This window comes from Tursiops truncatus, chromosome 13 (assembly GCF_011762595.2).
Source record: "Tursiops truncatus isolate mTurTru1 chromosome 13, mTurTru1.mat.Y, whole genome shotgun sequence".
In the NCBI taxonomy this organism is placed as follows: Eukaryota; Metazoa; Chordata; class Mammalia; order Artiodactyla; family Delphinidae; genus Tursiops; species Tursiops truncatus.
The window spans coordinates 15,066,509-15,088,636 of record NC_047046.1 but is presented as its reverse complement, the minus strand read 5'-3'; the positions used below and the strand labels follow the sequence as shown (position 1 = coordinate 15,088,636).

At 48.2% G+C, this 22,128-nt stretch overlaps 1 protein-coding gene across 1 annotated transcript; it reads left to right on the top strand.

The window, feature by feature from the left end:
* Positions 1-2,512: 2,512 nt before the first annotated feature.
* On the top strand, positions 2,513-21,047 carry OAS2 (2'-5'-oligoadenylate synthetase 2). The gene is given in 12 exon segments (XM_033836999.2): positions 2,513-3,103; positions 5,072-5,342; positions 7,320-7,498; positions 8,884-8,989; positions 8,992-9,118; positions 9,614-9,755; positions 11,964-12,135; positions 15,064-15,348; positions 16,769-16,933; positions 16,936-16,949; positions 17,973-18,211; positions 19,094-21,047. Coding segments are annotated over 12 exon segments (2,046 nt in total). The 5' UTR covers positions 2,513-2,926; the 3' UTR covers positions 19,263-21,047.
* Positions 21,048-22,128: the final 1,081 nt, after the last annotated feature.

The following is a 22,128-nucleotide window of genomic DNA, read 5'->3' as shown; positions in this document are numbered from 1 at the left end:
TAGTGGGCAAGGCTGTGTGGCTGGGGGAGGGGGAGGAGGCGGGGGGGGGTGCAGTATACAGGAAATCTCTTGGCTTCTGCCCAGTTATCTGCAACATGCACTCAAATGGCTCAGTAATAATGATACTGATACATAGAGAATGAGGAGCAAATGTGACTTTCAGGATGAAGGATATGAGAGAGTTCTTTGTGTTTCAAAAGATTTCAAAATAAAATATTTTAAAAATAAAAATAAAGCATAGACTTTGGAAAACGGGTAGTTAGAACCTAGTCAGACAACTTACAAGCTGTGTGACCTTGGGCAAATTTTTTCAACTCTCTGAGCCTCTATGTTCTTATCTAGAAAAGAAGGCTTATGACCTCTGCCCACCCAGCCTACCTCTAGGTGTTACAGCAGAAGTCAGATAAAGGCAGGGAAGGGCCCTTAATGCGCAGGTGTGATAAGCAACCTTCTCCAGAGAAACTGAACAGTGAAAATGAACACATAAAGGGAAACCTCATTTTAAGTGGAGTCAGGAGACCAGAAGGGGGCGCTCTCACACACCTCAAGTACCACCGTAATTCAGTCATAGGAAAGACAGTCTTTCAACAGACCCCAACAAGAAGCATCGACAGGAAAAAAACTGCCGATGACAGGCCTGGACAGGAAAGATGTACATTGCACCTCTTGGAGGAAACCGACTACCCCAGCAACTAAGCCAGTCACCTGTCATCAGCCTGAATTCTTGCTTTTCTCCAATGGACTCTCATTCAGAACAACCCCTCCCAACTTCCTCCTTTTTCTCTATAAAGTAATGTTCCTCTTCTTTGTTTGTTGGACTTGCCTATGGCTTTTGCTATAGCCTGCTTGTCCCAAATTGAAATTCTCTGCTGTTCCCGAATAAAGCCATTTTACTGGTAAAATAACTGGCTGTTTTACTTTTGAGGTTAACAGAACTATAGGTTTTATAGATCTAGATTTAGAGAAAGATTTGTTTTAAGGAATCGGCTTGTGCCATTGCAGGGGCCAGCAAGTCCAATTTCTGCAGGGTAGGCTGGCCAGCTGGAAACCCAGGGAAGCATCTGCTGGTAGAGTTCCCTCTTCCTTGGGGGAGATCAGGCCTTTTTCTTTTTTCTTTTTTTTTAATTGATATTTTTGGCTGCATTGGGTCCTTGTTGCTGCTCGCAGTCTTTCTCTAGTTGTGGCGAGCAGGGGCTATTCTTCGTTGTGGTGCACGGGGTTCTCATTGTGGTGGCTTCTCTTGTTGTGGAACACAGGCTCTAGGCGCACAGGCTCAGTAGTTGCAGCATGCAGGCTCAGTAGTTGCAGCACGCAGGCTCTAGAGCGCAGGCTCAGTAGTGTGGCGCATGGGCTTAGTTGCTCCGCAGCATGTGGGATCTTCTCGGACCAGGGCTCGAACCCATGTCCCCTGTATTGACAGGCGGATTCTTAACCACTGTGCCACCAAGGAAGTCCCCAGGCTTTTTTCTATTCATGTCTTCACCTGATTGGATGAGGCCCACCCTCATTATAGAGAGTAATCTGCTTTCCTTGAAGTTTACTGATTTAAATGTTGATCTCATCTCAAAAATACCTTCAAAAAAAGATCTAGAAGACTGTTTGACCAAATATCTGAATACCATGGTCCTAGCCAAGTTGATACAAAATTAATCATCACAACAGAGAAGGGGGTCTGCTTCTGTCCCACCTTGGAGATGTTTGCCTTCTGTGTTACAGAGGAAGCCAGTGGGAGCTGCCTGGGAGTTTCATTTTCATGGTCCTGGACGCAAGAGTTGCACGCCTGTCTCCCCTCTGGCCTGTGTGCTCCTGGGCCTGTTTTCCTTCCTTGCTGGGTGGGGTAAGTGCCCGATGAAACCTGGCAGGTGTCCATGTGTGTGCTGAGGAACTGGGCACACAGACACAGACCTCTTGGGACCTGTGTTTGCTCGGTGGCAGAACTAAAACCCAAGTGGCTGAGCCCTTGCCTTGCTGTGTGTTCCTGAACAAGTCAGCGCCCTCTCTGGGTCTCTTTCTCCTCGCTGTTCTCATTAACTCTGAGTTCCCAGGCCATTGGGAACAGGGAGAAGGGGAAAGAGCCTCAAAAGATGACCTCTGAGAAAATAATCTAAAAAAACTATATATAGATATAACTGAATCACTTTGCTGTATATCTGAAGCTAACACAATATTGTAAATCAGCTATACTTCAATTAAAAAAAAAGAAAAACAAAAAAAGAAAGAAAAAAAAAGAAAAAAGATGACCGTTGGCGCCCTATGAAGTTATTTGCTTAACAAACACTTTACAGCTCTAGCCATGTGCCAGGTCCTGTTCTAAGCACTTTGCAAGTCTTTAATCCTTGCATTAAGCCTGTGAGACAGGTACCATTATTATCCCCATTTTATAGAGGGGGAAATCAAGGCACAAAAAGGACTGGCAATGTGCTCAAGGACACAGATGTCGCATGTATCAAGCCCTCATAGTCCAGCTCCAGAGGCTGCATTTTTTTTTTTTTTTTTTTTTTTTTAAGTACGCGGGCCTCTCACTGTCGTGGCCTCTCCCGTTGCGGAGCACAGGCTCCGGACGCGCAGGCTCAGCGGCCATTGCTCACGGGCCCAGCCGCTCCGCGGCATGTGGGATCTTCCCGGACCGGGGCACGAACCCGTGTCCCCTGCATCGGCAGGCGGACTCTCAACCACTGCGCCACCAGGGAAGCCCTGGAGGCTGCATTTTTAACCGTCAGTATTCCTTGAGAGCAGCTGAGAGGCTGATCTTCACAGCTTGGGGGAGGGCAAAACCCTGGATTGAGGCAGCCGGCTTGGGAAGTTTCTGTGAGTTTCCTTTTCCCCAGACATGAGTTTCGGTTTCAGTCTCCGGGCATAGGAGTTCCTCATTCTCTTCTGCCTCCAGCTCTGCCATTAGCTGTCATCTCAGCAGCCAGCCAGAGCAATGGGAAACTGGGAGTCCCATCTCTATGAACGGCCTGCCCAGAAACTGGGTGAGTTTACCCAGGACAACCTGAGGCCCTTTGAAGACTGTCAGAAACAGATCGACCAGACCGTGGACACCATCTGTGCAGTCCTGCAGGAAGCTGAGCAGTTCCCCCTGGTGACCGGCGTGGCCAAAGTGAGTAGAAGGCTGGGGTCAGGGCTTCTGGGACCCAGAAGGCAGAGCTACTTGGTGCTGAGCACCTACCGTGTGCCGGGCCCTTGGCACACAAGAGACCATCTTGTCTAGCCCCACACTCAAGTGAGATGGTGGAATATGGTGTAGAGTTTAAGAGTACAGGTTGGGGAGCCGGTTCTACCCCTTACTACTATGTGACGCAGGGCAGGTTGTTTAACCTCTCTGTGCCTCGGTATCTGAATTTGTAAAATGGGAGAGAAATAATACTCATTGCAAAGCGTTATGAGGCTTAAGCCCATAATGTTCTTGCACAGGGCTTGGTACAAAGTTAGTGCAGTAAATTAGCTGTGGTTACTTTTATTGTTTTTATTCTCCCCATTTTACAGAGGAGTAAACTGAGTCTACAAGACTTCAGTAAAACTACCCAAGGATGCTCTGTGTCTTCTCAACAGCAAGGGGTGGGGAGCTGTCATCAGTTAGAAATATTTGGTGCTATGGGCACAAACCCCAGGGTTGAGCCTGAAGATTCTGGACCTTTGGGGAAGAAAGGGTGCTGGGACGGGGCCAGGACCCTAGGGTGGGGAGGGGCTTATGGATGCCCACCACAAACCCCATGCTCTCCGGCACCGAAATCCCACTTCTCTGTAGTCACAGTGCTTTCTGGCCTCTGCCCTCACACACACCCACTAGCCCTAGCAGTAAAGATACCTGGACACTTGGTGTCTCCTACCTTGGCCCAGATGAGGAAGCTGAAGCGTGGAGAAGTTATTTAATAGTTGGCATCTGACCTGGGATTTTAAGCCCAGGTGATCTGTTTGGGAGCGTGCACCCTTAACCACTATACCATCCTACCTCTCAATATTGTTAACTTTTTTCTAATTAAAATATTAATCATACATACAAAAAGTGCACTGATCTAAGTGTACAGCCTGATGGATTGCCACAAACAACATACATGTGTAACCTACACCCAGATCAAGAAATAAAATATCCCACCCCCGACCCAAGAGCCCCTGAACCCCCCATCCAGTCGCTACCCCCAGCCCCAGGCAACCACTCTCCTGACTTCTGACAGCATAGCATAGATTAGTTTTGCCTATTTTTAAACTTTGTATAGAGTGACCAACCATCCCAGTTTGCCCGGGACTGAAGGGTTTTCTGGGACATGGGCCTCTTGGTGCTAAAACTGAGCATGTCCAGGGTAAACCAGACAGGTTGGTCACCCTGTATAAAAGAAATCATGCACTGTGTGTGGGTTTTTTTGACCCATCTGTTGACGAAATTTATGTTGTTGTGTGCAGCTGTTGTTTATCATTTCATTGCTGTCATGTGTTCCCTGTATGAATACACCACATTTGTCCATTCTACTGCTGATGGCCATTCGAGTTGCCTCCAGTTTGGGGCTCGTAGGAAAAGGGCTGCTATGAGGCTTCCCTGGTGGCGCAGTGGTTGAGAATCCGCCTGCCAATGCAGGGGACATGGGTTCAAGTCCTGGTCCGGGAAGCTCCCACATGCCGTGGAGCAACTAAGCCCATGTGCCACAACGACTGAGCCTGCGCTCTAGAGCCCGTGAGCCACAACTACTGAGCCCTCGTGCCACAGCTACTGAAGCCCACGTGCCTAGAGCATGTGCTGCACAATGAGAGAAGCTACCACAATGAGAAACTGGTGCACCACAACGAAGAGTAGCCCCCGTTCGCCGCAACTAGAGAAAGCCCCCACGTGCAGCAACAAAGACCCAACACAGCCAAAAATAATAAATAAATAATACAATAAATAAATTTATTTTTTTTTAAAGTGCTGCTATGGGTATCCTGATTCAGTTCTTTGGGTGGACAAATGAACATCTGCCACTCCGCTTTTAGACTATGTTGACATCTGGGGCTTTTGCTTGAGGTGAGAAATATTTCTGCCTGTCGGGGTGCCCTGCGACCCCAAAGGGTTCAGAGTCTTCTCTGTTGCTGGCAGAGTGGCTCCTATGGCCGGAGAACGGTCTTGAGGGGCAACTCCGATGGTACCCTCGTCATCTTCATCGGTGGCCTTGAAAAATTCCAGGATCAGAAAAAAAACCAACATGACTTCCTCAGCAAAATCTGGGCACAGTTGAAACGCTGTGAGCTCACGATGAAGCTGGCAGCCAAGATGGAGATCCAGAGCATCAGTGGCAAGCTCACCATCCAGCTGTCCACAGAACAGCAGAGCATCACTTTCGAGATGCTGCCCGCCTTCAACGCTCTGGGTGAGCCCCCCTGTGTGTGTGTGGGGCTGTGGAGGTTCAGGTCTGGAGGGGCTTGTCAAGAGAGCAAAGCCAGAAAAAGGGGTGGTAGATAGCCTGGCATCTGAATAAATACCCCTGGTGCTTTCCAAAATGAGGGACCGTAGACTTTCCCTCCTTCCTCTCTTTCCCTCTCTCTCTTTCTCTCTCTCTCTTCCTTCCTTTCTTTCTTCCTTTCCTTTCTTTCTTTCTTTCTTTCCTTTCTTTCTTTTCTCACTGTGTGGCATGCAGGATCTTAGTTCCCCTACCAGGGATGGAACCTGCACCCCCCGCAGTGGAAGTGCAGAGTCTTAACCACTGGACCACCAGGAAAGTCCCGAGAGACCGTTGACTTTCAAAAGAGGAGATTCCTCCTACCCTGAGCTTACTCTCTTCTGTAGAATTTCTCCCTTATCTCCTAGTTGACTTTGGAGGAAATGTTCTAGACCCTGGAGTAGAGCATCTCAAACTGTGACACGCACACAAAGCACCTGAGAAACTTGTTAAAATGCAGGTTCTGATTCAGGAAACTGGGGTCCAGGATTCTATATTTCTAACCAGTGCCATGATATTGCTGCTCTTCTGTGGACTACACTGGAGGATTTAGACTAGAATAATTGCTGGTTAGAGATAGAGGATGGGGCAAACATCTGGGAAAAGTTCAGCTGGAGCAGGTATTTGGAATGTGCCTCTAATCAGGTCAACATCAAGGCACAGATCTTCCATCGGCAACTGTTTGGATGGATGGATGGATGGATGGTTGACTGGATAGATGGATGGATGGTTGATTGAATGGGTGAGACTAAGCATAGTTACAGCTTAGTCTCAAGCATAGGTACATATATTATCACAAACTTAAATACCAGAGCTGGAATTCAACCCCTCATTAAACAAGTGAGGGGCTTCCCTGGTGGCGCAGTGGTTGAGAGTCCGCCTGCCGATGCAGGGGACACGGGTTCGTGCCCCGGTCCGGGAAGATCCCACATGCCGCGGAGCGGCTGGGCCCGTGAGCCATGGCCGCTGAGCCTGCACGTCCGGAGCCTGTGCTCCGCAACGGGAGAGGTCACAACAGTGAGAGGCCCACGTACCGCAAAAAACAAACAAACAAAAAAAAAACAAGTGAGGAAGCAGAACGAAATGAATGTGTCCAGGGCCACACAGCCAGTTACTGACAGAAGTAGAATAAAAGCCCAGGTCTTTTAAGCCCCAGGCCCAGTGCCTTCAAGGTGGACACACACACACACACACACACACACACACACACACCCTGACGACTTACATTCACAGAAAGGTGACCTAGTGCAGAGAAAAATGCACCAGTTTGCAAGGTAGGCAGCCTTGAATTCTCATCCTGGTCTTACTACTAACCCACTTCTGCCAACTGTAAGATCAAGGCTAGAAACAGCTAACTTGCAGGATCTTTAGGATGATAAGGGTTGAGTATACGTGCCTGACTCAAAGGAAGGCTGGAGTCAAGGTGAAGAGACAGAGTGTGACTCAGAATTCCTAGGAAATCCTATGTTCTGTCCTCTGGTTCAGAGCACAGTGGCTGGAGATTAGGCCAGAGCGCCCTCTGCTGGCTGCACTCCATCTCGCAAAGAACGATGTGAGAACGAGAAATCAGCTCTTCCTCACATGTAGTACCGAGAAGCTGCCACCAGATAGCGGCAGAGCTACACATTCCAAACAGATAACCTTTCCTAGACGGAAACAATAATGGTCGCTTTCTGAGAAAAGGAAACTACTGAGAAATTTTTAAATTACTTTCTGTACTAAATATTAGCCTAACTACATTTTATTATCTAGCAGGACAAGCCACCCCTCACCTTTTATGCAAATGCACCAGTCCTCTTACAGATGAAGCAATGAACGTGTGCTACCAAACCACATCCAGCCGCCTTTGTGGGCTCACCCAGGCCAGGTTCCATGAAAACCAAAAGTTCTGCTTCTGTTTCACACCAGGCTTAAGTGAGAAGCCCAGCCTCTGCACCTATCGAGAGCTCAAAAGATCCTTGGATATGGTGAAAGCCAGCCCCGGTGAGTTCTCGATCTGCTTCACTGAACTCCAGGAGAAGTTTTTTAGCAACCATCCCAGCAAGCTGAAGGATTTGATCCTCTTGGTAAAGTACTGGTGTCAAAAGGTAAACGTCAAATTGCATGTTTATTGCTATTATCCGTTTCCCTTTTACTGAGATAACTCACGTTCGGTAAAGTACAACAATGTTAGGAATACAGCTCAGGGATTTCCTGGTGGTCCCATGGTTAAGATGCTGTCCTCGCAGTGCAGGGGGTGCTGGTTCCAAACCTGGTGGGAGAACGAAGATCCCACATGCCGTGTGGGCAAAGAAAACGAAAAGAATACAGCTCAATGTGTTTTTATAGCCTTTCAGGCAACACCCAGATCAAAATAGGGCACATTTCCCGCACTCCAGCGGGATGCACACTCCCAGTCCATGCTTCCCCCAAACAAACCACTATGCTAGCATCTGGTACCACAAATTAGTTTTGCTTGTTTTTAAACTTGACGTCAATGGAATCATACTGCATGTACTTCGTGTTTGCCATCTTCTGCTCAATATTATGCCTGAGAGATTTGTCTGTGTTGTTGCAGGGAGTAGTGGTTCTTCATTGTTTTGTACTATTCCATTGCATTAATACACTGTACATGGATGCATTCTACTGCTGAGGGACATGTGGGTCATTCCCAAATTGGGGCTGTTATGAATTAGGTTACAGTGGATATTCCCCTACATGTCTTTTTGTGAATTTAAGCAGTCATTCCTCTTGGGTAAATATGCAGGAGTGAGACTGCTGTGCTATAAGGTATACTTTATATATATGTGTGTGTGTGTGTGTGTGTGTGTATATAGATACATACATATATACACACACACATATACCTTATATATATACACACATTACATATATACATTATATATACCTTATCTGTGTATATATACATATATGAATATATATGTATATGTGTATACATATACACATGCATATATGAATAAATTTGTGGAATATATACATATATATATATAACTTTAGTAAATACACCCAAATAGTTTTTCCAAACGGTTGTACCAAATCCCACTCCTGTCCGCAGTGTATGACAATTTCAGGTGCTCCACATTCTTATCAACACTTGTTGTCAGTCCATCGAATTTTAGCCATGTATCATTTCAGTCATTGACAGGGGACACTGACTTCCTATAGACTTCTAGTTTCATTTATTTTTTTTTTTTTTGCAGTACGCGGGCCTCTCACTGCTGTGGCCTCTCCCGTTGCGGAGCACAGGCTCCGGACGCGCAGGCTCAGTGGCCATGGCTCACGGGCCCAGCCGCTCCACGGCATGTGGGATCTTCCCGGACCGGGGCACGAACCCGTGTCCCCTGCATCGGCAGGTGGACTCTCAACCACTGCACCACCAGGGAAGCCTTGACTTCTAGTTTCTTGATTTCAGACCCCTGGCATGGGCGGAACTGGGTTCCAAATTATCTGCTACACTTTTCTCCTTCCACAGTGCCAGGAAAAGCTGAAGGATTCATCCCTGCTGCCCCTGTATGCGCTGGAGCTGCTTACGGTCTATGCCTGGGAACAGGGGTGTGGAGCAGAAGACTTTGACATAACTGAGGCATCAGGACTGTTCTGGAGCTTATCAGGAAGCAGGAGCAGCTATGTGTCTACTGGACAGTCAACTACAACTTTGAGGATAAGACCGTCCGCAGCATCCTGCTGGGCCACCTCTGATCCCCGAGGTACCAAGCTTCCCACGGCCCTCTCTCCTTACCTCTTTAGGTACATGCCAGGCTGTACCCCCTTAGAATGAGGGTGCATCCCTGTCTTTCCCAGCCAAGCATGCACCAAAAGAATGCCAGCAGCAGTGGGTAGGGAGGCAAAGAGAGGTCTGTCTGAAAGAGGGACGCTTCGATGCTTTTCACATTCTAAACCATTGTCACATTTTGTCCCAAAGCAAACACTTCCCCTCATAGAAGGAAGGGGCAAAGAGAGGAGGGGTCAGCAGAAAGAGGAGACCGTTTTATTAGGTTATGAATGGAACATGCCTGTAAAGCGGAGAACACTAGACACAGAGAACACCAGGACCAGAGAGGCTAGACATCTTAGACAGAGCACTTCAGCAATTGGGAGGAACTGCAGGAGGTAAAAATCCAGGTTTCCAGATGCCCAGTCCAGGCCTCTTTCCCCCAAGATGATTTCTTCTCCCAACTGATTTTTTTTAATCAAATTCATAGGCCAGTAATCTTGGATCCAACTGACCCAACCAGTAATGTGAGCGAAGATAACACCTGCTGGCAGCTGCTAAAACAAGAAGCTCAAACCGGGTTATCTTCTCTCAGGCTGAACGAGTCACCTGGACTGTCCTGGAATGTTCTGGTGAGAGGGCTTTCCAATATAGCGTGTGTCCTGCTGCAGGCAGGGCCCTCCCGATACTCAGACTGCAGTCTTATCCAAGATCACCGTGAGTTGGTTTCCCAGAGGTGCCATGACAAAGCACCATGCACTGGTGGCTTAAAGCAACAGAAATTTACTCTTTCACAGTTTGGGGGGCTAGGAATCCAGGATCAAGATGTGGACAGGGCCATGCTCCCTCTGAAGGCTCTAGGGAAAAGTCCTTCCTCACGTCTTCCAGCTTCTGGTGGCCGTTCGCGGTCCGTGGCTTGTGGCAGCAACACTCCGATCTCTGCCTCTGTTGTCACATGGCCTTCTCTTGTGTGTCTTCACAATGTCCTCCCTCCAGGCATGTCTGTCTCTGTGTCTCTCTCCTCTTCTTATAAGGACACCAGCCGTACTGGATTAGGGACCACAGTAATGACCTCGTCTTAACTTGATTACCTGTTTGCAAAGACCCTTTTTCCATATAAGGTCACATTCATAGGGTCTAGAGGTTGGGACTTCAACATATCTTTTAGGGGGACACAATTCAGTCTATAACACACCATTAGGGACCTCCCCTTCCATTAAAATGATAGTAATGTGCAAAATTGAAGAAAGAGAAAAGGCGGGCACCTGCAGATGAGAGACTTCAATTAGTTTCTGCAAGAGAGAAAGCAGGTGAGAAGGTGGTGACAGATGAAATGGAGCAGAGCCCAAGAGACGTGGGTGGCAGTCACCCTTGCAGATGCTGGGACAACCTCTGAGCTCTACTGAAGCAGGCGTTGGGGGCGAGAGCGAGAAGTGAGGCTGCAAATGGGAGAACTAATGAAGGGCCAGATGCATTGGGTTTTCCCCTCCCATCCCCCAAAGGAGAAGCACATCTATCAACACAAATTTGATTATATCTGCAAAGTCCCATTTTCCATACAGGGTAACATAGTCGTAGAGCAGGACGTGGACTTTGGGCGGTGGGGGTGGATATCACTATTCTCCCTCCCACTAGCAAGAAGTAGGCTGCCTCTGCAGACTGAGGCCTGACCAGAGCATGCAGAACAGGGAAGAAAAGATGCTCAGGTGAGGTGTCATGACCTGTGGTCCATGGAGCGCATCCCATCTGATGTTTTCTACTGAAGAGGAGAGAACTTCACTTTTATGCAGATGTCAGACCCCATTTAGACATCAGAATATGGCTTCCTTCCAAAAGTGACCACAGGTACAGAGAGTGAGCAGGTCCCACCCTCCACGGTCCCATTGGATTAGAGAACAGGTAACTGTCCCTTCAGACTGAACACACAGCCCCTCTGACTCCAGGACGGCCCTTCTCTTCAACACACTTAGACGGAACAGCATCCCCTGGTGTGGAGGGTTGAATAGTGTCCCGCAAAATTCATGTCCACCCAGATCCTCAGAATGTGACCTTCTTTGGAAGTAGGGTCTTTGCAGGTATTACCAGTTAAGAGGTCATCCTGGATCAGTGTGGACCCTGAATCCAATGACTGGTGCCCTTATAAGGAGACACACAGGGACACAGACACAGAAGGGAGAAAGCCACGTGACAAGAGAGGCAGGGGTCAGAGTGATGCAGCCACAAGCCAGGGAAGGCCGTGGACTTCCAGAAGCTGGAAGACACAGGAAGGATTTCCCCTAGAGCCTTGGAGGGAGCACGGCCCTGCCTACACTTCGACTGCAGACGTCTAGAAACGTGATTTGTTACGGCCGTTCAGGGAAACCAATCCACCGGGGCACAGGGTGTTTAACAGAGGCTGATAGAACCTTGAAAAAGGAATAATGTGATCATCAGAAGTCAAAAATACCTGTAATAAATGGGAAAATAAGGAAGGAACAGAGCAGTACGAGAAGCCAAGAGGTGCCGGCCATTTGTGGACGGTCCCAGAACAGAAAGTGGAAACTAGACAGTAATTTGGAGCCAGGTCTTCACAGACCTGTTGGGAGAAGGATCCAGATCCCTTCTAGAGGGTAAGAAGAGCAACTAGGAGAGGTTCTGTTTCTGGGGGATCTTGGGTACCACCCGAAACTCTCAGGTATGCTCTTGGGATATGTCAATGCAAGAACTCAGGATGACAAAGGTACCAGCAGGAGAGTTGAGAGCAGGAGGGAGAGATGGGGGAGCAGAGCAGGCAGGGGAGGAAGCGGGGGTGGGGGACAGGCGGCTGGCAGGGGGCGTCTCACAGCGGGCTCCTTCCACAGCCTGTGCCGCTCTACATGACCCCAGGCCATCTTCTGGACAAATTCATCAAGGACCTTCTCCAGCCCAACAGGACTTTCCTAGATCAGATCAAGAAAGCTGCTGACATCATCTGTAAGTTTCTTAAGGAAAATTGCTTTCGACATTCAACTACAAAGTGTCAGAAGATTGTCAAGGTGAGCAATGGCCTTTCTCTTTGTTATTGGCGGGGACGAAGCCGTTCCTGTAACTCTGCAATGCTCCTGACCACTGGAAGTGTGAGGACAAAGTGTGAGGGAGGGAAGCAGGGGAGATGGGCAACTAGGACCCTGGTTTTTAGTGGAGGGTGCTGATGCACTGCTTACGCCATTCGCAATAGACTTTTGGGGGGTGCACATTGTGCGGCTTGCGGCATCCTAGTTCCCCGACCAGGGACTGAGCCCGGCCCACGGCAGTGAAAGTGCCGAGTTCTAATCACAGTAGACTTCTGATTCTGTGTTAACCTCCGCGAGCTGCTGGCAACGCTTGCCGGTGCTTGGCTTGTGGTGCCTCACTCCAATCTCTGCCTCCCTCTCCCCGTCCCCTTCTCCTCTGGGTCTTTCTTCTCTTCCCTTCTAAGAACACTTGTCATTGGATTTAGGGCCCGCAGATCCCTAACTTCATTACATCTATAAAGACCCTTTTTCCGGATAACATCACATTCACACATGTTGCCAGCAGACATCTCTTTTGGGGGGGCCACCATTCAAACCACAGCAGATTCTAAGCTCCATGTGTATTAAAACAAAAAGTGACAGTCTTCCTAGTTTCAATTCATCCCATCAACTGAGCTAGAGATTCAGCAGATGGGGCCATTCTTGTCCAAGACTCCAAGGTCATGCGCTGACACACTTGCCTCCGTCTGTTGGCCACCAACCAGATAACTGTGTGTCCAGGGTCACAAGAAGGGAGGGGGAAAAGTGCTGACCTGTGAGCAAGAACATTTGCCGTGATGCAAAGAAACAGATCTGTGTGCATGCTGCCCTGGGACGGGTCTGGGGACCAGTACCGACGTCCCACGCGCCATGAGTAAAATGTCTCACGAGGTTAATTTGAGGGAAAACAAGACTGGCTGTGTTCATGGTCTGTGAACCATTGTTGAAGCATTCATTTTGTCCTCAGCTTCCCCAGCCTCTCATTAACATGATAGTAAATAAATAAGAAACGTTAATGACACAGCAAAGAAGAAAATAGGAAGAGAGCCTTTGGCCGATAAGAAGTTGCTTTCTATCTTCCTGAAGTTGGTTGCAAGAGTTGTCTGCTGAGGTGATGGGGGAGATGCCACCTGGAGGATGCAGGGAGGGGGCTGTGGCCCGGGAGACCAGCTGCATGAATGAAGTGGCATGGACCAGGGATGAATGGAGCACCTGTGTACAGGAAGCTCCACTCCCCTCGCCCCCTAGGCCATGTAGCCAGGCATTCACTACCCATGGGTAAAATAAACATTGCTTTTGCAGAAATCAAATGAGCTTTCTGGGGAAAACCAGGAAAACATGCATGAGGGTTGATGCTCAGAGCAAATCCCACCAAGTTGTGGCATTGAGAGAGCTCCCTGCGAAGCTGGCTTCTCCCCGACTCACCCTCAAAGAAGCCCATCAGCTAAGGAGCTGTGCCTTCAGGGAGAACTTCACAAAACAGACAGAACGAACCTGTGTGCCTGCCTAAGCTGCCTCGTGCAGAGCCTGGCAAGCCAGGGCCAGCGAGCTAAGAGTGGTTTTACTTTTTTTTTTGCGGTACACGGGCCTCTCACTGTTGTGGCCTCTCCTGTTGCAGAGCACAGGCTCCGGACACGCAGGCTCAGCGGCCATGGCTCACGGGCCCAGCCGCTCCGCGGCATGTGGGATCTTCCCAGACTGGGGCATGAACCCGTGTCCCCTGCATCGGCAGGCGGACTCTCAACCACTGCGCCACCAGGGAAGCCCCGGTTTTACATTTTTACATAGTTGAAGAAGAAGAAGGAGAAGAAGGGAGAGGAGGAAGAGGAAGGGGAAAAGGAGGAGGATGGGGGGGAGAAAAGTGAGGAGCGGGAAGTAGAAGCTTATGTGGCAGAGACACACGTAGCCCACAAAGCCTAAAATATGTATCAGCTAATGCTTTACGGAAAGTTTGCCAACCCCTGCATCTAAATGATGAGTATTCATCCAATGGTCCCCAGATTGCAGGAGGGAAGAGATGATGTCAGGCTTGCCTTAGTTTGATTTATTTCAGGTCACAGAAATTCAAATAAAGCTACATACTCTTTTTTGTCTGTTTGTCCAGAGTATACTGTAAATGGACATCTTGAGGACTGTATTTCATAAGATCAAGTATGCAAAGGGATCTATATAGTGTCTAACAGAGCACATTCAGCTGATATTAATACAGTGCCTTGTGTTTAAAATTTGCTCATTGCGTATTGATCCATTCGAATTTTGTTTTATCTAGGGGGAAAATTTTAGATTTTCACTATTGAGGATTTTTTTTCTCACTATGGTCTCTTTTTAAAATTTATTTATGTTTATTGAAGTACAGTTGCTGTACAATATTATATAAGTTACAGGTGTATGGTATAGTGATTCACAATTTTTAAAGGTTATACTCCATTTATAGTTATTATAAAATATTGGCTATATACCCCATGTTGTACAATATAACCTTGTAGCTTATTTTACTGCTAATAGTGTATACCTCTTACATCCCCACCCCTGTAGTGCCCCTCCTCACTTCCCTCTCCCCACTGTAACCACTAGTTTGTTCTCCACGTCTGTGAGGCTGTAAAGCTACGTTAGTCCTTACCAGAAACCTTTAGGAAGTTGACTTGAGAAGCGGGTCATTTATAACTAGCCCATCCATTGTTTGTGGGCAAATTCACACATCAAATGGCATGAGATGAGCCACCTTTGGAACCAGATGATTCTATTTGTTTGGAAAATGAAACACTCTGCTTCGGAATCAGCCCTAACTGGAGACTCGAACGTGGCACCGCTCCCGGCAACCTCATTAATTAGCCCAACGGGCGCCAGCCCATGGGGGTGAGGGCTCAGGCTCTAGAAAATGCTGTATCTCCAGTTGCCTTTGCTTCCCTGGGGCGCGGGGGGGGGGGGGGGGGGTGGTCAACCGCCAAAGGCACGGCTCTGAAGAGCGGCTCCGATGCCGACCTTGTTGTGTTCGCGGACCCGCTGAAAAGCTACACCTCCCAGAAAAACGAGAGATGCAACATCATCAAGGAAATCCATAAGCAACCGGAAGCCTGTCAGCGGGAGAAGGATTTTGAAGTGAAGTTTGAGATTTCAAAATGGAAGGCTCCCCGGGTGCTGAGCTTAACTCTGAAATCCAAAGTCCTCAACGGAAGTGTTGACTTTGATGTGCGGCCTGCATTTAATGCCCTAGGTAAGACTCCTAAGATTTGAGCTTCTGGAGGAGGAAGAGGGATTCTGGTGTGATGGGGGGAGGTGGGGGAGCGGGAAGTCACGTGACTTACTGATCGGACCTGGTCCAGTGCCCCAACAGGTGGCATTCATAATGACAGCAATACCTTACACCTGTATACATTTTCATTCTCGTTTATTTTATCCCTACGACGGCCAGAACCCACATCTTATACTCCCATGGTGTCATTCACAACATCTATCAAAGAATGGGGTACACGGGAATTCAGTACACAGTTATAGATAAAATGCCTCAAGTAGTAGGGAAGGAAATGAAAAAACAGACTGTGGGAGAAATTCTGAGGCAAAGACAGGAAATCTGGGTGTTCGCCTTCCATCTTAGGCAAAAACTCCTTTAGAAATTTAATTCGTGAGTGACAGATACACAATGGTGTATTAAAAGAAACCAAGGAAGGGCTTCGCTGGTGGCGCAGTGGTTGAGAGTCCGTCTGCCGATGCAGGGGACACGGGTTTGGTGCCCCGGTCTGGGAAGATCCGACATGCCGCGCAGCGGCTGGGCCCGTGAGCCGTGGCCGCTGAGCCTGCGCGTCCAGAACCTGTCCTCCGCAACGGGAGAGGCCACAACAGTGAGAGGCCCGCGTACCGCAAAAAAAACAAAACAAAACAAAACGAAAAAACAAGGCTATTTCAGGCATTTTCCAAATCAAAATCAAGAAGACTCTGGTACCTTCCCTCTGAATGGTTCTTAGGGTCTTTAGAGAGGAAATGACAGTATATAGATAGGGGGTCAGCTAACTTTTTAAATAAAAGGCAAGATAGCAAATATTTTCAGCTTTAAGGACCATAAGGTATCTGTCACAACTGCTCAACTCTGCCTTTGTAGCTTGAAAACAGCCATAGACGATACATTAATAAGTGGGCGTGACTGTGTTCCGATGAAACTTTATTTACAAAAACAAGCAGGCGGCCAGATTTAGTCTGGGGGCCACAGTTGGCAAACTTCAGATCAGCACTATCTAGAAGGCCTTTCTGGGATAACGAAAATGTCCTCTATCTGTGCTCTGTATCTATTGAGAGCTTGAAATGTTGCCAGTTCGAGTAAGGAACTAAATTTCTCATTTGATTTTCCTTTAATGAGTTTGAATGCAAATAGCCACCTTGGCTGATGGCTACCCTGTTGGACAGTGCAGGTCTAGATAACGCTTTAATAATAAATACCACCTATACTCATATAAACCATGTAATTTTTAATATCTCATTACTCTGGAGATGCCCCCGATATCTTAGACATCAGTAATTCACATACACTAATAGAGTTCAAAATAATTTCCCAGAATTAAATTATAGTTGTCAACAGTGTTTTGAAATCTGTTACTTTCTATACAGATTAAAGCATAATGTAAATTTCTTCCCCATGTTAGGTGAACTGAAGTCTGACTCTACACCCAGCCCCAGGATCTATGCTGACCTCATCTATTTGCATAAATCCTCAGACACCCTGGGGGGAGAATTTTCTACCTGTTTCACGGAGCTACAGCGCAATTTCGTTTGCTCCCGGCCCACGGAACTGAAGGATTTGATTCGCCTGACTGGTACAAATGGGTACGACAGCTCTTGTCCTGGCCACCTGGTTATTATTTTTATCAGTACTCTGTGACCATGAAACCGGCACTTGTGCTCACTGTCTCCCATGCTGGGGGCTGGACCACATTACAGAATCTTCCCATGCCTAACCCTGAGTATCTTTGTGGAGTTCCCATCACTAACCCCATTGAGATGGGTCAGATGTAAGCATCTCCTCCCAACAAAGCTGCCACACATGGTTTATTTTGCTTTTTCTCTGACACCCAAAGAATTCTGCAGGAATCCAAGTTATCGTGCCTCCAAAGGGCAGATGAAGTTGGGATTTTCATGCCTGCAAGTCACCAGCATGGCTTATCTGCTGCTAGGTGTCCATAATTAATAGACTCAGATGCTACCTCTTGGAAGGCAGGTTGAAGCGACAGGCAGCAGCAGGGGCTGCATTTTCTATACTGGTTCGCCTCCCTCCACTTCCATCCGTCTGCCACAGGGTAGTTTCTAAGTATTCTCATGACAGCAGACACCCAGCACAACAGCACCTCTTTCAGGAGATGTCTCCTTTCTGTGTCCAGCTTCCTGAAACCCGAGGAGACTGAACCCTGTGGTTTCCACGTCTACACCCAGCCCCAGGGTGCTCAGAGTGCTCAGGGCTGCAGGGTGACCTTGAGCAAGTCACTTCACTTCCCCATGACTTCAGCATGGCGACCTCTGCCCGCTGTGTAGGGATGCTGGGGGATCAGGAGTGAATGACGTAGGTGGAATGTCTGGCCCCATAATTAGCACACAGTGGGTCTTTAGTAAATGGTACTATGTTATAACTCTAGGACGGTACATACAGCCAAAGCACAACAAAGAAGCCTGCGTGGGCTGCCTTTAAGCTGCAAAGTGACCCTTCCCAGACCAGTCCTAGCGCTGCGTCTCGAGACCTGGGTGCCCTACTGCGGCCCCAGCAGTCCTTCACGTGCACCCTCTAAGGCTCTTGCTACGCTCATTTCACCTTCCTGCTCTAACCAGTATCGTCTGATGTTCCCACTCTTCCCTCAGTGTGGAAGCAAACTGAAGCAAAAGGGGTCTCTGCCCCCCAAATATGCCTTGGACCTGCTTACCATCTACGCCTGGGAGCAGGGGAGCGGGGCGCAGGATTTTGACACGGCTGAAGGTTTCCGGACGGTCCTGGAGTTGGTCACAAACTAGCAGCATCTCTGTGTCTTGTGGATGGTCAACTACAACTTTGATGATGAGATTGTGAGGCGCTTCCTCCCGACCCAGATCCAGAGAACCAGGTGCCCCAAACCTCAGCCCCCTCCATTTCTTAACCTGATTCCCTCCAACGCTATTTTGGTGACCTGAATTCACCTCCCGTGGGGTCCTGATCCATTATTCCTCCTGTGAAACTGAGAAGGGAATGTGCTGGCCGTCAGAACCGCCCACAGTCTCCAGGGGTAAAATCCCAGGGAGGCAGGAGAACTGTCATCAGGAGGAACAAAGAAGGAAGGACCAAGGTACCAGGTCCCTGAGTTGCTTTCATCTTTCTAGGTCAGAAGGAAAAGCATGGATTCATTAGCAGGTCTAAAAGGTGTGGAAGTTGGAAGTGTGTTCCTGAGAAATAATGCTATTATTCGCTGCTGGTGCATCCTGCAGGCTGTTTATTAGATCAGGTTTTATCTCCCCTTTCCAACCTCCATCCCACAAAACCTTTATCCTTCAAGAATAGGAAGGAATCTTAGTGTATCCACTTAGCACCAGCAGCAGGGAACCAAAACAGTGGAAGCAAAAGAAAAGAGAAGAGAGAAAAGAAAGAAACATTGAGAAAGAATAGAGGAGAAAAAAAAAAAGACAATAAGATACCCTGGCTTGCCTACCATGGGTGTGACCTACTTGACAGTAGAGTTGATTAAATGATACATTATATTTCAGTTGCCCTAGCATGGAGAGATGTTTATAGAATGCCTTCATGTGTATAAGAATGAACAGCTTTCAAAACTTTTCTGACAGATATGATTTAATTCTAGGAAATCACTTTGAACTGTATTGGTACATTTGAATTACGGACATCTAAGCTAGAAAGACACATTGTTTTGTTACGAAGAGTAGAATGGGCCCCCAATTCTGAGGCCACTGGTTCTAAAAAGCATGCCTCTAATGACTTCTAATCTCTCGTTTAGGCCTGTGATCTTGGACCCAGCCGATCCTACTGGCGACGTGGGTGGAGGGGACCGTTGGTGTTGGCATCTTCTAGCAGAAGAAGCTACTGAATAGCTGTTGTCTCTCTGTTTCCGAGACGGGTCGGGTTGTCCCATACAATCGTGGAACATGCCAGTAGGAATCATCTAAAGGAAGTGTCATCTGGAGATTACCCTGGGACAGGCCGAAATCAAAGAGCTTCCCTGCTATGGCAACTTGGGATTCACTCAGCCACAAATAACAGATAACCCAACTCAGGAGCCTAAACGACTGGGTTTTTTCTTCCCATAACAAGAAATCCTAAGGCAGGCAACCTAGGACTCGCACAACAGCTCCACTGGACTTTCCCCAGGAGCAGATCACCTCCACCGTGGCACTTGGTACTGGGGCTGGATAGCTCTTCGTGGTAGGGGCCGTCTTGGGCAGTGTTAAGTCTCTACCCACCAGATGCAGTAGCACCACCCCCGAGTGCAACAACCAAAAATGCCTCCAGACGTGACCAAGGGTCCCCTGGGGCACACTCATCCCCAGCTCTTCCTGGCTCCACCCTCTTTAGTCGTTCATTTGAGTCTTCGTGGCACTGAGAGTGGCTATTGCACCTCCAGGTGGCGGGTCCATGGTGAGGTTGGAGGAACAGAAAGGGGGAGGATACCCACCCAGGTAGCTTATTAGAAGCTTCATCCAGCAAACTCTCTTACATTTCAAGCTGCAGCTACCTGTAACCGAAAAGTGGCTCCAGAAAGGGGGGTGAGAGTTGGGTCAGCCAGCCAAGAGTGCCTGCCACCCCTGTCCAAAGCTCCACTGCCAACCAAGATACCTGCCACCAGGTATACTTGGTTCCCCCATCAGGTTCTCTGTCAACAAGTACCCAAAACTGTCCCTGGTAGTAGTCACCTTCTCAGATACACTTCCTTCTTTCTTTTTGGTTTTTTTTTCTGTCTCTTTTAACCAATGGTTCTAACTGCTTGGATATGTATTATTCTCGCACGTATATTTCTTTCTTTCTAGACAGTGCAGTCACCAGGAAGTTGGGGAGCAGGGATACATTCTACTGTCAGTGAGATGCACTTATTCAGAAGGTGTAGATTCCTGGAATAATAATGCTGGAAGAAACTTCTAGAGACCACCAGGCAACTGCTTTTTTTTTTTTTTATGGTTAATAAACTACAAAATTTACAAACCCAAGCCTGAATGAACGGTATTACTCTAGTTCATATTATCATTATTGGTATAACGTATTAGCCATGACTGATAGCAAAAATCATTGTACATAATAAATATTGTGCTTTATTTAGAAAGATGACTTATAAGCACTGCTGTAGGCCTGCTAGATAGGGCTTTGATTTTCTAATAATACTATTAAGTTATCTAATCTATTCAAAATAGCTTGACCGATGGCCACAATCTATGTTTTTCAGGTGACTGGTATGATTAGAAATTTGGCTTACGACTAAGGCACGAGGCTGTTTTCTAGGAAAAGTTATTATCATCGTCAATGGGTCGGCCCACAAAGTTTATTTGTCCTCGCAAACACTGTCTGAAGCACGACGCCCCCTCTGCCCGCTCTGTTCGGCAGAAGAGGAGAGCGGAAATCCCACCATGTGCTTTATACCATGACTGGCCACATTCAGGCCCCTTGAGGAGGCGGTTCTGAGGAGCTAAACTCTGGTCCTCTTCCTTCTCTGTAATCTCATCTGAACAATTTAATGCACGTCCATGGCCTCCCCCACCCCTGACAGGCAGTTGCTTTTAAAGAATCGGTCACTGTGTGAAAGAGTAGCCCATTCTTCCCTTGACGGCCCCCACTGCTCCTTCCCTCGCTTCTTCAACTCCTCTTGAAATCAAGACCTCCACGTCCTTCGTAAAGCCTCACCTCGCCTTGCTGAAGTCTCGTTCCGTGTGTGACCTCCGTTATTAAAAACATTTGCTCTCGTCCAGGTTTATGTGCACGGTATTTGTCAACCATTCTGTATTTTCCCAATTACTAACTCCTTCCTTTTCCTCCAAGTCTTAGAAGAGGGATCTTTTCCCAAAGTGAAGCCCTTCACCTGCCCCTTTATTCCCATAATTCCATGATCTTTTGCTCTCACACACTTCCTCCAGAGCAGGAAGTCATCATCCGGAGAAGGGAGAAAGCTCAGCTGTTGTGCTGGGGGTGCTGGTCAGGAAAAGGGATCCTTCCCCAGGACTTGGCCATGGTGATGCCAGAATAATGGGAGAACAAGATAGCCAGTGGGTGACCCCTATGAGCTCTGACAGCGAGAGGGGAAACTGCCACAAACCACAAGAGACCTGGGAAAGCAAGAGGGGGGTGTGGCAGGTGAAATAATTACCCCCCAAAGATGTCTGCATCCTAATCCCTGGAACCTGTGAATATGTTACCTTATGTGGCAAAGGGACTTTGAAAATGTGATTAAGGATCTGGAGATGGGGAGATGATCCTGAGTTATTCAGGTGGGTTCAGGTGGGTCCCATCTAATTCTGCAAGCCCTTAAAAGCAGAGAAGCAGTCCCACCTGAAGTCAGAGAGACTCAGCTCAAGAAGAGGCAGGTGAGGGATTGGAGCCGTTGTTGCCGGCTCGAAGGGCCGAGTCAGGGAATGTTCTAGGCTTCTAGGAGCTGACAGCCGCAAGGAAACAGGAACCTCCGTCCTGCAGTCACGTGGACCTGGACTCAGCCAACCAGCGGAGTGACCTGTAGGCGGACCCTCCTTAGAGCCTCCAGGTAAGGAACGCAGCCCGGCCAGCGCCTTGATTTCAGCCTTGTGCCGCCCAGAGCAGAGACACCAGCGAGGCGTGCTGGGCCTCTGACCACGGAACTGTGAGCTGATGAACTTGTGTGGTCTTGAGCCACTAAATGTCTGATCGTTTGTTTCAGCGGCTGCTGCCTCACAGGCAGGTGGCAGTAAGCAGCTGGGGGCCTGGGCCCAGAGGGGAGCCGGCCTCCCCTGCTCCGGAACCAGTCACTCCATGCCTGCCCAGCCTGTGTCCAGGGAAGGCGACTCACACGTAAGAGGG